Source organism: Semicossyphus pulcher, unplaced genomic scaffold (assembly GCF_022749685.1).
Source record: "Semicossyphus pulcher isolate SPU_LCO1_2020_fin unplaced genomic scaffold, fSemPul1.0.p SCAF_26, whole genome shotgun sequence".
Lineage (NCBI taxonomy): Eukaryota > Metazoa > Chordata > Actinopteri > Labriformes > Labridae > Semicossyphus > Semicossyphus pulcher.
Window position 1 is genome coordinate 3,624,066 of NW_027211700.1, and position 15,116 is coordinate 3,639,181.

The 15,116-nt window shown below is 41.5% G+C and overlaps 1 protein-coding gene across 6 annotated transcripts in view; it reads right to left on the minus strand.

Annotated features, from left to right (window-relative positions):
• Positions 1–15,116, minus strand: part of phldb1b (pleckstrin homology-like domain, family B, member 1b) — a 132,510-nt gene that overhangs the window by 56,345 nt on the left and 61,049 nt on the right. For all 6 annotated transcript variants that reach the window (XM_069676682.1, XM_069676685.1, XM_069676683.1 and 3 more), the window contains one exon: positions 6,642–6,767. In XM_069676682.1, coding sequence (XP_069532783.1) covers positions 6,642–6,767 — 126 coding nt within the window. The remainder of the gene's footprint in view (positions 1–6,641; positions 6,768–15,116) is intronic.

Consider the following 15,116-nt stretch of genomic DNA (forward strand, 5'->3'; position numbering starts at 1 on the left):
CGAACTTAACCTTGCTAATTTATGTTTCTTGTCTTTTCTTTAAAAGGGAAAATTAAGAACATTTTAGTTACTACAGAAAAATATCCTTACAGTTTCAGTAAGCATTAACGTTTGCAGCAAATAAACAGGATATCTTAACACCCTTCCCTTCTCATTATTCTTCCTTTTTAAACAATATGCATCTTGTTTAATTTGCAATAATAATATACATTCTGAAAAGAGGGATTTGCTGTAACCAACATGTAAATTAAGATGTTACCTCAAACTCAAAACAATGAAATAAACTCATTTGTGTTTTCATGACTGCAAAAGTTATTTTCTTCCTGGTTTGTTTACGTTGTGTTTCCATGCTAAAATATCTTAAGGAGGTGAACAGCCACCCAGTCAGGATGGACAATAACATGTAGGCTATGTATTTGTAAGAGAATTCAGAAAATAAATTATAAAAGTCCTTGACCTCTGTAGAAAATTTAACAGTGATTTTTATTACATATTTTATGTCGAGTCATAACCTTGTTCCTACTGTTTCAGATATGTTCAAAATCATCAATGCATGCTTTCAATCCTAGTGTAGAAGCCGTGTAAGGAAGATATACATGAGGGCAGAGGAAGGATCAGTGGCGAGGAAAGAGGGAAGGACACAGCCGAGGAGATGGACAGACAGGCAGGCCTGCGCTTTGGATAGGGATCAGGAGAAAATGTGCCTACATAACCCAATTACTGCGTGGCCCGAAAGCAGCGTAGGACACAGGCCTGGTAATCTAATCTGAACCGTCTCTCTCTAATGTCAGCAGCATAGTAGATTATTACAACCGAAACACTGGGCCACGTGGGAGAGTCACCAGCATGGCCTTGAGGCAGGGATCAGGGCACAGATCAGGTGTTATTAATGCTGAATTAAATCTGTTTTAATGGAGTTTGTGTCTGTGTGAATGGAAAAACAGAGGAGTGATCACTGCTAACCCTGAGAGGTAATTGAAGAGAACAGAGCAATAGAGCTGTCATGTCCAGTAGTGATGTAATCACATTTAGAAGTCATAAAAAATGACTGTGGGATGATGTCACAGAGAGATGTCCCAGTAGCAAAACTGCACTGAAATATAGAAGCTTCACAAATAATGCATTAGCTTGTTCAACAGAGATGGGAGCAGCTTCCTGCCTGCTCCCCTGTAATGACTCTGCCTTCATGACAGCCGGACCACAATTAAATCTGACAACATCTCCATGCATGAAGATCTGCAAGCTGTCACAATAATACATGGTAGCCACAGAGCACCACCTGAATGTCAATGTCACATCGTGTCCAACACACAACACACCGGCTTCATTCTTATGTGCAGAGTCAAAATCGAGGGGGGTGGGGTGACAAAAATAAAAGAAACCGTTTGCTGAGAGAAGCCCATGCAATGATGTCATGGGATACAGACTACCCCCTAGCCAAGGATAAACCATGCCAAACTTCATTTGAAAATCTAGCAATTTAGTGTTAGCTTAGCTGCCGGTTGAACTGCGTGCCTGATTGCTTATGATATCAGACATTTTTATTACTAGTGAGAACCCTTAAAATACGGCATCGATTCAAGCGTCAATGAGCTCTTGTTGCTTGAACATACGTTTGGTCCATCTGTCATTGCCTAAATATCCCCTTACCAGAACAGATAGTGAAATTGAGCCCCGAGCAAAAAAATGCCTATTTCTACACATACATGACTTATTTATTGATCACATGATTGCGGAATAAGAAATTACACTCCGATGAATCGCGTTAGTATTATATGATGTCCTACACTGTGTGCACCTTCACAAAAAACATGACATGATCACAAAACCGACAGATTCTTAATGGAGTTTGGCTTGTGACCGGTGCGAATCACTTCTCTTACCCAGAGCTCAGGCGTTAAGCAGTAGGGTTACTCACATGAAGGAATAAAATTGCGACCCGGTCAGTTTCACCTGCTATGTGACACACACTGTGGCCCACATCCTCCGGACACCGGCTACAGACCGGGTGTGACGGAGCCCTGCCGTGCCTGGCTCCACACACACCGAGGGGGATATGGAGATTCACCGCCGGGGTGATATTTCAGCCGGGGGTTGGGGTGCTAGGCACCGCTGCTGCCTACGGTACCACTGTTGTCAAGTCACTCGAACGTTACACCGCTTTACCGGTCTTGACCTTCAAAATAAAGCCTTTCCTTACTTAAAGTCGACATAATAGTCCTTAACTATCTAAATACATATCAGTTAATGTCCTCTTATCGATACAAATGCACTTGCAATACATGGTTTAGTGTAACGGTGATTTATTAGAACCCTTGTTTTCATATTATAAACACTAGTAGGAAATGTATTTTAATTTGACGGCAATTCCAAGTAACTTCCGGCGTCATAGCTAACTTGACGTATCTCTTCCTTTCCGGGGTGATGTGAACCACTGCGAGATTTACAGCGCTGTTTAAGGAGTCACAGCAGTGGGTTTTATGGTCTGTCATTGTTATTGTCTTTGACGCACTTTTTGTCAGTTTTAACTGAGTCTGGGGAAACACGGCGTCAACAAATTACCCTTGTAGACTGACATTTAACTGGCAAAAAAAACAACGTTTCTGAATTAATAAGGTTTTTGATGTATAATTAAATTGAAAACAGACTGTTGTCTTGCAGCTAATTGTAATTTGGTCTGATTACAAAGCAACACATTAGATATTTCCTTAAAAAAGCTGTGATAATAAAGCTGTCAGAATGCATAAATACAAAGATAACCGAAGCTGCAACCATATTTAATTTCTTATTTGAACTAGTTTGCAAGATACAAAGCATTGCAGCAAAACCATTCGCAGAGGAACTATTTAGATTGTTATTAGAGAAACAGCTGAATTAAAACTAAAATTATTGGTAAAAGTCCTGAAAAATTAACATTAAGTATCAAAAGTAAAGCATAGTACAGGGTGAAAGTTTCCATCAGGGAGAAAATGGTTCCTGTGAGTGTTATAGTTCAAAACATTATGGGATTATTATGTGCATGTACAAAACAAACACAGCCCAATCATGTATTTGCTCAACACTGTAATGCTGTTTGTATTATGTCCCTTACAACATTAAATAACAATGACTAAGCAAAGAAACAACAATTTAATTATGGGCCAGTTAACTTGTTTGTGGTTGTGTGACAGTGGGAAAAACGTTAGTCTGCAGCCCTGCTGACTGGAAGCCTCACTGATCTGATATAAAGAGGAATAAAGAGTTTCCTCAGGGATGGAAATGTGGGTTTTCACTGGTTTGGAAATGGAACATGACGGGAAAGAAAGCGGTGCTGACTACTTGAAATGAATAAAAAATTATCTTTGTTGTTCGAAAATGTCCAGTCCTATTTCGTTGACGAGGCTTGTTGTCATCGGTGATAATAAAAAACATTTGTACATTAGAGACTCAACATGTGGTGGTGCCACTCTGCAGCCACAATAACAACGGCATCGCAAGCATTCAGCCCTGCATTTAGCTCTTTTTTTGCACACTGTGAAGCAGCCAGTGACGGATAGAGTAGCCAAATCACAGGCAGATAAAGGCCTTTCATTGAACACAGAGGGTCGGTGGGTTTGGTGGGTGCAGGAAGGGACCAGGAGGGGAAACCCACTGAGGGAGGGAGGGAAGGTGCAGAGGTGGTAGACAGCAGAATGGAACTGGAGCTTTATAAATAGTGTCTGAAAAGAGATACTGTAACTCCAGCCTCCAGCAGCTCGGAGCCACAAAGCCGTCTGCTGGCCGGGCAGAGAGGCACAGGAAACGTCCAATCAGTGAAGAGGACGGAGCTGAAAGACGGCTGGATGGAGGCAGCTGGTTAGTGGACCGACACTGACTGGGCAAAGAACGGCAGAACCAAACAACAGACAGGTGAATGTGACCAGCATCACAAAGATACAGCAGCACTGCAGCGTTTCATGTGAAAAACCCAAACACAGCAGGGGGACCGTTTTATACTGAAAGGAACATTTTGAACCGACGTACCATCGCAGGCAGATAAGATAAAAAGGACACTGGTGATACAGGTTTATTTTTACAGCTTTGCAGCCTGTTGCTCACCTGAATATATTATGTTACCATGTCCACATGATGTGTTATTGTTCTAACAGGAGCTTAATCAGGCTCATATAGGCTGCTTCATAAAAATCTAATGACTTATTTTGATGTTAGTAACCAAGCTGTTTAGTTGAGCTGGGACAAAAATATCCATCCATCTATTATGTATACCGCTTACCGGGGGGGGACCAATCGCAGCTGTCATTGGGCGAGAGGCGGGGTTACACCTGGACTGATCACCAGTCAATCACAGGGCTGACACACAGAGAAAGACAAGCTTTCACGCTCACATTCACACCTACGGGTGAGTCACAAATAAACCTAGCGAGCATGTGTTTGGACTGTGGGAGGAAGCCGGAGTACCCGGAGGGAACCCACGCATGCACGGGGAGAACATGCAGACTCCACACAGAAACTGTGTAACTGCCACCATTACTTCTTTTACCGAGCTTAATTCTGTAAATATCTTATTGTACTATTATGATATTAGGCACTCTCTCTTGCAACATATATTTCACTTATATTTGAGTTATTTAGTTTTTCTCTTTTTTTTTTGGTACTGTAACTTTAGAGCGACCTGGCAGGAGAATTTCCTTCAGCATTAATAAAGTTCTATTCTACTATCGCTGCTCCGGGACAAAAACATCAAGCTTACGGTAAGCGCTCTGCTCAAGCCCAAACGAACAGAGCTTGGCCAAATTTAAACCCCCGTCTTTAGTTAAAATTACAAAGATCTGCATCAGTCATTCATCTTTCTTTCATATAAGCGTGTGGAGCCAAGAGACAAAGCCAGAGAAGGACTTCACAGGACAAACTGAAGAACTCCACCATTTCCCTTTCTGCCCAGTCAGAAACGTTCATTTAAATATGAAATCTCGCTTGCCTTAATATCATTGATACTTCAGCAATGAAAAGCTTTTGTCAACAAAGTCAAGTCTAAGAATGTGCGGATAAATGGTGGAACATAAGGGTCCACATTTTTTAATGTGCAATCACGTCCGGGTCGGGTCCCATTCAGTTACTGCAGTTACTGGGTCTGTTTCTCATCATGTGACGGTTAAACCGAGCCACTGTTTGGGCCTCTTTGATGCATATTGTGAATAAGAGGAGAAGGAAGGAGGATAAACAATGTCACGTGTAGCCTATTACGTTTGATGGACTGTTATTGACCCCTGAAGCTGAGGAAATTAAGGTGTTATCGCAGCAATATATGACAATAAAACTAAATAAAGACTTAACTGCTGTAATTTGCTTTATTTCTGACTGAAAAGTTAGAAAATGTAAAAAAAAAAAAAGCAGTTAAGCAGCTGGGTTTGCCCTCCATAATCGCTCTCCATAAACAGATAACAAGTGTAACGTTAAAGGGTTTCCGAGCAGATATGACAGATTATTATGGGAGTGGTATAATGAGGTTCCATTTGAATTCCACCCAGGAATGCATAATTGGGGAAAATTGTACGTTTCTAAACAACGGAAAGCTTTCATTACTGCATCAGGAAGTGCACAGCAGCCAGCGTGCCTGCGTGCTAAACTTATCCCTCAGCGGCGGGCAGCGTCGACAGCGAGAGGAGGGAAATAACAAGATGCTGTGACACATTCATGGCAGTGGAGCCGGCCAAGAAGAGGTACACTTACAGTTGTGTTGTTGCCAGGAGCAGAACACACACAAACACACAAACACACAAACACACAAACACAAGCAGCTGAAAACTTTGCCTGGAGACGCGGAGGAATGAGATGCTCATAAAACATGCATGGTGTGAACTCCAGCACCGGGTCCCAGCTGGGAACCATGCAGGCTGCGGGGTTCAACGGGTCCTGCATTTTAAAGGCTGTTACTGACAATAACAGTCTGTTATTGAGCTGCAAACAGGCATTAAAGGAATTACATGCCTGTATTTTAAAGAGTTATGCTGAAATAAAACGAGTTTAGTGCCTTAAATTTCAATTTTTTGTAGTAGTTTTTCTTTAATCAGAGTGGAAAAGTCATTAAAGCTAACTCAGTGCATTATTTAGGTGGTTTATAGCTCTAACAGCAGTAGTACAGACATCAATTAACTTTAATGTAAGCACTAAATTATAAGGAACACAAAGAATAATCAAAATAAAACAAATTCCATCAATTAAATCAAATCATTAAAGCTATATTTTGGCCTGGTATTGTATAGCTACTGTTTAATTCACTGTTCAGGCCCTGAAGGCTTCCTCTACAGTTCCTCCACCCGTGCCAGGCTATAAAGAAGCAAGAATGCTGGCGATTTACTGCTGCGCAAACATCCACCTGTAAAACACACTGCCCTGCTGCTCCACCTCACCACCCCTCTGTTAAACTCTGCAACAATCCAGCCCATTCATTCACACAGGCCACGCTGTAACTGGAACTTCAGGAGGGAAATGGTCTTTTTCAGGTGTTATTATTCATGGGACAAAAGGTCAGTGTGTTTTTATTCACACTGCGTCCATGTTTGTGGAAGAAGGAAACCCGGGCGGGGCGTGTGAGGTAGCACTGCTGAGTGAAAACAGGCTAAAAATACAGATAAAATACTGAATCCATTATCGTACAGTACCTGCACATAATCTGTAGTCCCCGCTGGAGACGCTGCCTCCGTGGGGCATCATGCTCTTCATCCTGAAGGCTTCTTCAGGGTGGTTGAAGCGGAAGAAGGCTGACTGGCCAAAACACAGCATACAGCCTGGAAAACAGAAAGAACGTGAATTGTGTTAGTTTTGATTCACAGAATGAACAGGAACTTACAAAAAGGACAGCTCAAAGGAAATATACCTAGTTTTGTAAGATTCATTGAAAGTGTGCGGGTACATTTGTCTTCAAACTGAACAAAATTTGGCCCCACTATCAGTCAACTACAGTAAAGTATAAATGTTAGCTAGGTGTTTTAGCTACTGATCTAAGGACATGCAAATAATTTGGTAAATATTTAATAAAAGAAGCATTTTGATATTTTGGAAAACATGATTATTCACTTTCTACTTTATGTTTTCTACTTCAGTGTTTGTATAAATTCAATAAACAAGATTGAAAGTGTTAATAAGTGAGCTTCAGAAGTGCTGGTAGGGGCAACGCCAAGTTAGCTGTTGCATAAACAGCTAGCCTGTTAAGCTAACATTAATTCAGCACAGGATATATGTGCTTAAATAAAGTGTTTGATTTCAAGGGAACTTTAAACTTTGTGCATAGCTAAGCTAGCATGGCTAAGTTTTAAATAATCCACCTACTCTAAAATTTAGATGTGTAAATAAATAATATGAGCATTTTATTGGAAATATAACCCAATATTGTCATTTTATTTGAATGATACAAGATGCAACAATAAGTGAGCTTTATAAGTGCTGGTAAGAGACTGTTAAAACTTTGAGCTGAGTCATGCTAGCCTGCTAAGCTACGCTAACCACCTCCTGGCTCTAGCTTCATGTTTACAGTACAGAAATGAGAGGTGTTTCAAACCATTAAGCGCTCAGAAGGACTAATCAAACAATTCCCACAGATCAAACAAAGAAACAATCATCCAATAACTGTGTGTGTGCCAACATTAGCCTCCACAGTGACACGGAGAAGCATCGTAACAGCCAGCAGAGAGGTAAGTTAGGTGAAGAGCCGGCATCAGAGTAGTTCTGACAGCATCAGGGGTGAAAGCAGTCCGCAGTCAGGAACAGGAATAAACACAGAGGCTGTGCTGACTCAGGCGACACTGTTCCCCATCATCAACACAGTAACAGAAAAATACACAAAGCATGAGGACACTGAGTCCCTTCACCGTGTAAAAGCGTTAAAGGACGACACTGAGATAAACTAAGATGAGGAAAATTGTAGCAAATATAAAAGACAGTATCATAGATGTTTGTGCAAAATACGATATTAATGATTTGCACAGAAACACACATTCGTATTTGCATTTCAAGAACGTTTCCTCTGTGGGAAGCAGGAAGTGTAAATTAAATCTTAATGAGTAAAAAGCCCCCAACATCAAATAACTCTGTCTGCTCTCTCTAAATGAAATCCCACAGGTTTACACAGCCGAACTATCTGATGTGCCTCGCCCTGACATCCTCATTCTACAGGAAACACATCCAATTAGAGAGATAAGACGCTCTAAAAATGCTGTTTTGGTAAGTATTTAATCTGCACAGTAAACAAAGAGATGACAGACTGAAGCTTCAATTTGTTAGACGTTCATTAGTGAGGGAAAATATAAAACGGTCCACACAGGAGCACGGTGATCCCACTGCTATCATCCCAACGCAGTCAGGCTGATAATCACGTTTGCATTAGTTATTGTTGGAAGCTGCATTTTCTTTGTGTTTAATATCCATCTGATGAACCTGATGCTGACTCAGTTATAGAAATGGTTAACCAGTGCATACACCGGTATTTTTGCTCATTCAAATTAAATTTTATTTGTTTAGCACATTTCATACAGACGTAAACTCAGTGTGCTTTACAGAAGATGTTACGGTGGTTAGGTCTTTGTTGTATCTAATACTCGTTCAGTCTGTTTATCAAACTCTGCGTCGACAAATTTGGAACGATGTTCGGGCGCCGATTGGACGGAGACGGGTGGAATTTGTCGAGTTGCAGAAGTTACCGACAGAGCATAGCATTGCGCAGGAAAGGGGGCGGAGATTAGCCTGTCGACCCAGGTCTTGTGTTTCCATCAATGCCGATCGGAGCCGAGGCGATAATTACCCGGGTCTACTGCAGAGTCATGTGACCCGGGTCTGAATGCAGTTTGTAACCTTTCCCACTAAAAAAAAAGCTGGGTGTTAGCGGACAACCTTTCACGCTCACATCCACGCCTCGGGCAATTTTAGAATCATCAATGAATCTAACGAGCATGTCTTTGGACTGAGAACATGCAAACTCCACACAGAAATCTTCCCAATGATTCCCGACTATTCATTTCCATGTGTTGGTTTGGTTTTCTTAACCACTGTACAGCGACTGATGGGAATAATCTGATAATGTTGCTTCTGATTGAAGGTGTCTGCAGTGTGAAGCAGCATCACAGATTAGCACTATTATTACTACAGCCATTAGTCATGAAGAGACTGTTGATCCCCACACTGATGACCTGTATTCACTTACATGATACAACAAACACACCCCGTCTCTATGGTGCTATCACCCGCATCCAATTATCGTCCTGGTTTGAAATGTCAAAGCACATCACACACATAACTAATCCACCCGCCTTTATGTGCCACGAGCGAGATCACAGATAAGCAATCTCATGTTTATTGCTTTCCCAATATAGCACCATTGTCCTGCTGCGATAACGGGGGACGGGTCTTCCGGCCCGGGCGGAGATAAGATCCTCTGTCTGTCGTCAGCGGAGAACACGATGACTAAGGTATGGATGGAAAGTTCTCCGTACACAACAGGCTGTGATGACGTGAAACAAAGCTAGATGGCCTTTTTATTTTAAACAGACAAACACTGACAGCGTGGGGAGAAACCAGCAGATTAAAACACAAGCTGTAGGCAAGGACACAACTCAGAGACAATGATGGGAAATAAGTGGCAGCCAATCAACCAGCATATATTCCTTTCTAGTTCTTTTATTAATGTGCACTATTGTTGTATTTCCACAAAGCCTTTGTAGAGTGTAACCGGTATCTTTAGCCTCTTTTTCTCCATCCTTTGGGTGAGAAGCAAAAACATCATACTGTTTAAAGGCCTCTGCATTTTGGAAGTCGCCATCTTGGTTTTGAGTTAAGTTTTGGAGTAAGAAGGGACCCTTTTCGTACAAGAGGATGAATACCAAAAAGGTCAAGTTCAGGGACAAAAATTACATGAGTTGTCGCCTTGCAGACAATTTCCTTTAATTCTTAACATATAGAAATATATCATCCCATGTACAGCGCTCAAGAAACCAATTTTTGTACCAGGCTGTGAACATGTTTATCACTGCTGTAAAGTTGGACATTTTAACATGGGACTCTATGGGGATTGACTCGCTTTTGGAGCCAGCCTCAAGTGGCCACTGGAGGAACTGCAATTTTTGGCACTTCTGCATTGGCCTCATTTTTCAGCACCAAAGGATGCTGCTTGGCTGCACAGCATTTACACAACTTTCCCTTGCTGTTATTTAAGTGGGAAAATAGCAAGTAAACTCCCGCACACTTTCCAACTTGCGGAACATTTCGGTGCTCGACCTTCCTCAGGCAAATAGTGAAGGTCGAGCAAGGAAACATTGCAAGCAAATAAATGTATTTTCTGCAAGTTGGACAGTGTGCGGGAGTTTACCTGCAATTTTGTCTGATTGTTTTCCTCTCCTAAGCACCTGTCCTATGAAACAGAGTTGCAAAGTATTTCTCTACTTTGCTTTTTTAAAGCTCCTGTGAGGATTTTTTCACTGGTAATGAAACAGACTGAAATTAAGTCTGATTACTCTATATGAGCTACAAAAGCAAACCAGACCATCAGCACCAGTCTCTTTATTTCTATATAGTTGTTTTTAATGTCTGAAACTGCTGCCGGGGGGGTAGGTGTCAGGTGAAGCAACTAACTGCACGCTGCCTTTGTTTATATTATCCCGGGCAAACCTTTTAGTGAGTGAAACATGTGACTGTTAAAGACCACCACTAAAGCATGTAAATGATAAAATCAGCAAAGAGGTAAGATGTATGTCTTTTTCCACAGGGGGCGCCAAAATCAACACAAACCTAAAGTTCCTCACAGGAGCTTTAAGTGGGAAAAGCTTTCGACTTCAAGTTCTCGTCTCATTTCTTTCAGATCAGTTCAGTTCTGCAAAATAGCTAACAAAGGCTAATCGTTAAAACCTCGGTTCTCGTTCAACACGCACTGTTGCCAAGAGTTACCAGAGATTGTGACGGCCTTGAGCTCTGCACTTTAACTTCTGGGACTTTAATTTGTATGCCACCCAAACATGAATACTGGTCTCAACCTGGCCGACCACACACCTGAATTCCTTTGTGAAAATATATAGGATATAGTCCCTCCAACAAAAGCGAAGGCCTTGGTGCCCCTTCAGAACGTATTTTAGTGTCTTTATCGTCTTTATGCAACCAAATTTACAATTTCCACATCTAGCTCATGAAGAATTGCTGACTTAAACAGTGGCAGTGCTAAAAACCAGTTAAAGTGATACTTTAAATTGGTACAATGAATGCCACATGCCTGTGTGCGGCATCCAAACGCAGCACTGTGCTTATTTCTTTTTCAGTATTTCTTTTTCACCCTCAGTATCTGCAGGAAAAGTGAGGAGGCCAGTTTTCTAAATTTCCATCAGCATTCCCTTCGGTGGTCACAGCACCATCGTCCTCAACATAATTTTGGTTGGTTTTTTCCACAGTTTAAATTGTTCCTGTAGATATGTGGAACCATCATTCTGCTCATGAAAGGGAAAAACAAAAAGATGCTGAATAGGATATTTGGAAGCCTTCATTAGGACGTTAATACTGTGGTCTGCAGAGCCACGTCGGCTCCGCCACCGTGTCTTCAGCAGTCATCCGACTCCCTCACCTCGCTCCCGTTTCCTCTGGATTCTGCCCGCAGCGCTCTCCTCTCTCCACCTCCCTGACTCACAGACTTGCACGAACATGATCTCCCCGGCGAAGATCAATTCAGTCACTTCCAACGAACACGCCGTTTTAAAGAAGGTAGCTTGAAGCGGCGTGTAACTGTCATGACGAACTCATCTCTCACTCTGAGATCTGGAGGGGTTTAGTGACGGCTCTGTGGCACACTGCGTCATTTTTACTCAGCAGTTCTGTCACACAAAAATGTCTCTTTTGGGGAGGATGTAGAAAAATGATGACAAAGGTTTTTAACTTAACCTGAGAGAACTGCAAGTGAAAGTGATACTGAGTGAATATTAGCTCCAAAGCTAGCTACTAGCGTGACTGCAAACCTATAGGATATGTTATCAGGATCAATGTGATGTTATTTGACTGGATTGTATCATATATTAAATAATCATCTATGCATGCAGAGATAGATGTGTAATCACGTACAATTAGCTGCAGCTGTTCTTTGATTAGTTAGCCGCTAGTCTGCAGATAACAAGGAAGGTAATTAGTATCAAACACAGATCATACACCAGCTAATTTGAAGGTTTTTTTAATATTTGTTGCAATACTGACAAATATTTCAGAGGTTGTCAAATATATATGTGTTGCCATTTCCTATCAGCCTCAGCTTATCAGCTGTACTTCGCTAGTTAGCTAGTTTCCGCATGCTGTGATGTTTTACCTAAGTCTGTAAACAGAGTAAGCAGTTATCAACATGTTAGCATCGTCTTTGAGCGCATGTTAGCATGTAAGCTTAAAGCACTGCTATGTAGGCTAAAACTCCAAAGAGCTGCTAGCATGACTGCAAACCTATACAGATCAATGGGATGTCATTTGACTGGATTGTATCATATTATTGACAAATATAACATTGTTTGTCACCTAAGCACGCAGAAATATATTCATGTCCCATTAGCTGCAGCTGTTAGCATGCTAACATGCTTTAACTAAGATTGTGAACATGGTAAACATTATACCTGCTAAACACCAACATGTTATCATTAGTGTTTAAAGCAAGTCAGCATGCTACTATTAGCATTTAGCTGAAAGCACTGCTAAAGACACGCAGCCTCCAATAGATGCTAACATGGATGTTAACTTTTAGTTTTCTTAAGAGACATGAAATCATTGTTCATTATAATATTCTTAACTTACTTATTTAAGCTGCTACTTTCTGTTATATTCACTGGTGGTTTTTAGATGCTATTTTTGCTCATTTGTAGCTTAAGTTCAGGACACATTATATATAGTTGCATTATGACACTCAACTTACAAATTGCAGTGTTCGTAGTAGTTTTTCGCACACGCTTAGAAGCTCTGTGGGGTTATTAATGCTCTGAGAAGGTGCACTCATGTAGAGACTGGAGCAGCATCCTCCATACGCAGAGTATCATGTCAGTAAGTCACACCCAGCTCAGACAGCATTGTTCTGCGTGGTGTTACTGTGTGTGTGTTTGGACACGCAGGCCTCAGCGGTGCAGAGGCTTCTGCAGGCTGATAGATGAGGGAGGACATTTCTCCTCCTCCTGCTCCTCACTCTGCTCTCTCAGCACAAACTGCTGCTGGCAGCTGACACTCACTCACTCACTGAGTCCCCTGCTGTCCCCCGAGGAGCCCGACCCTACACCTCGGCAGCCTGAGGGACCCCAGTGCGTGTGTGTGTGTGTGTGTGTGTGTGTGTGTGTGTGTGTGTGTGTGTGTGTGTGGTCAGTGACATACACCCGCATTCAAGTGCATTAGTGGGCGGCTAAGAAACAGTGGACATACCAATATCGACATGTCATTAAGATGAGGTTAAAGATAAAGCATTACATTTACTGCTCATGCAAACAGAGCATTTCCTGCTGCTGCTTCAAATTAAAAGCATTTAAGATGATTTACAGCATTATAGTTGAGTAAATTAGCGTGATCGTAGCTGGATTTGATGAATATAACTCCTACTTTCCTTTCCTTTTTGACCTTCAATCCTAAAATCTATCTCAGCATTTAACATTTCTGAGTATTTGCCCTTTTAACTCAAACTTTACAATAACTCACAGCGACATTTTCAAAGAAATCAGGCAGTAAATACAGAAAAACTGACCTTTAAAAGAGTTTTTTTCCCTAATAAAAAACCTACTTTACAGTTGGATCATTAAGCAAAGCCAACGTCATTATCATCAATCCACCTGCTGCAGCCGAACACATCCATCTGTTTTAATCTTTCAGAGAGACGCTGTCGTTGAAGTCCATTACTGGCAGTCTCTCGATGCCAATTAACACTCATCAATTCGGCGACTACAACCCCACGCTGCTACTTATCATGATGGATCCTCCCGACACACTTTGTCGTTACATCTTGACAAAATAAGAGTAGATTTATGGTCCTGCGAGACACGGAGGATTTATCCGAGTATAACATGGAGATGCTCTAAACAGGCCGTGTATCATATTGAGTCAGGAGGCGGTGGGGAGGATCGTAAATCTTTTCGTTTTCATCACAGAGCACCAACACAGGGTTGACATGGAGAAACTGCTGTGTTTCACTTCCACTTACAGGAATGAAAGGTGATTTAATGGATGCACTCGGAGCACAGTCAATAAAGTGGATATGTCTGATGTATGAAAAGAGGTTTGCAGAGGCACTTCAGTTTAAAGCCTCTGGAAATTTAGCATGAAATAGTAAAAAAGCAAACATGATATCAAAGTTCAGTGTCTCATTTTAAGCATCCAAAAAATCTGAGTGAAAATAAACCTTCAAAACTATAAAAGCAACTTATTTTGCAGTTAAGACCGTTTCTCAAGACTTTGTGGGCGTGGCCAATTAAGTTTTGATTGAAGGAAACAGAAGCCATCTGAAAATTCACTCGATCACTGAATGGTATCCAAATGATAGTTAGCAGTTAGCATACACATGCTACGTTAGTTGAGATGCCTCAATTAGTTATAAAGGTTATAGATGCAATGCTAAATGATTCACTGTGTATGTATGTCGGGCGTGTCTGGTTCAGCCAGTTGTTAGCTGTTAGCTGTTAGCTGTTAGCTGTTAGCGATAAACGACTTCCAGCCATGACTTCCTTTCCCGCACGCTGCATTGTTTACAGTCCAGTCAGCAGCTCGAGAAGCGACGAGTGTTCAGATCAAAGTGAAGTGAAATTTGCAAAACAAACTCCGTCATTTCTTGGTTCATTAAATCCCCCGGAAGAGCACCCGTTCATCTGTCTGTGCTGAGTCTCAGTACAAATGGAAACCAGAAGACTTGCCATCCCTGAAATCCAAGTCCCTGCCTACAGAGATTAGCTTGTGTCAAACTCAACTCCTTCTGGTGATACTCTTAGACAACCATGTTCAACAATCAACACCTGTGGGCATCAATAATCAGCCACCGCTGTTAATAATCTGTCACGCACTAAGCTAACGCTGGGTGTAAACAAATTTAACAATAAATGAGTTCAGCTACGCCCAATTCCAACCCAATATCAGGAAACTTAACAGAAACTTAGGTGACAGTATTT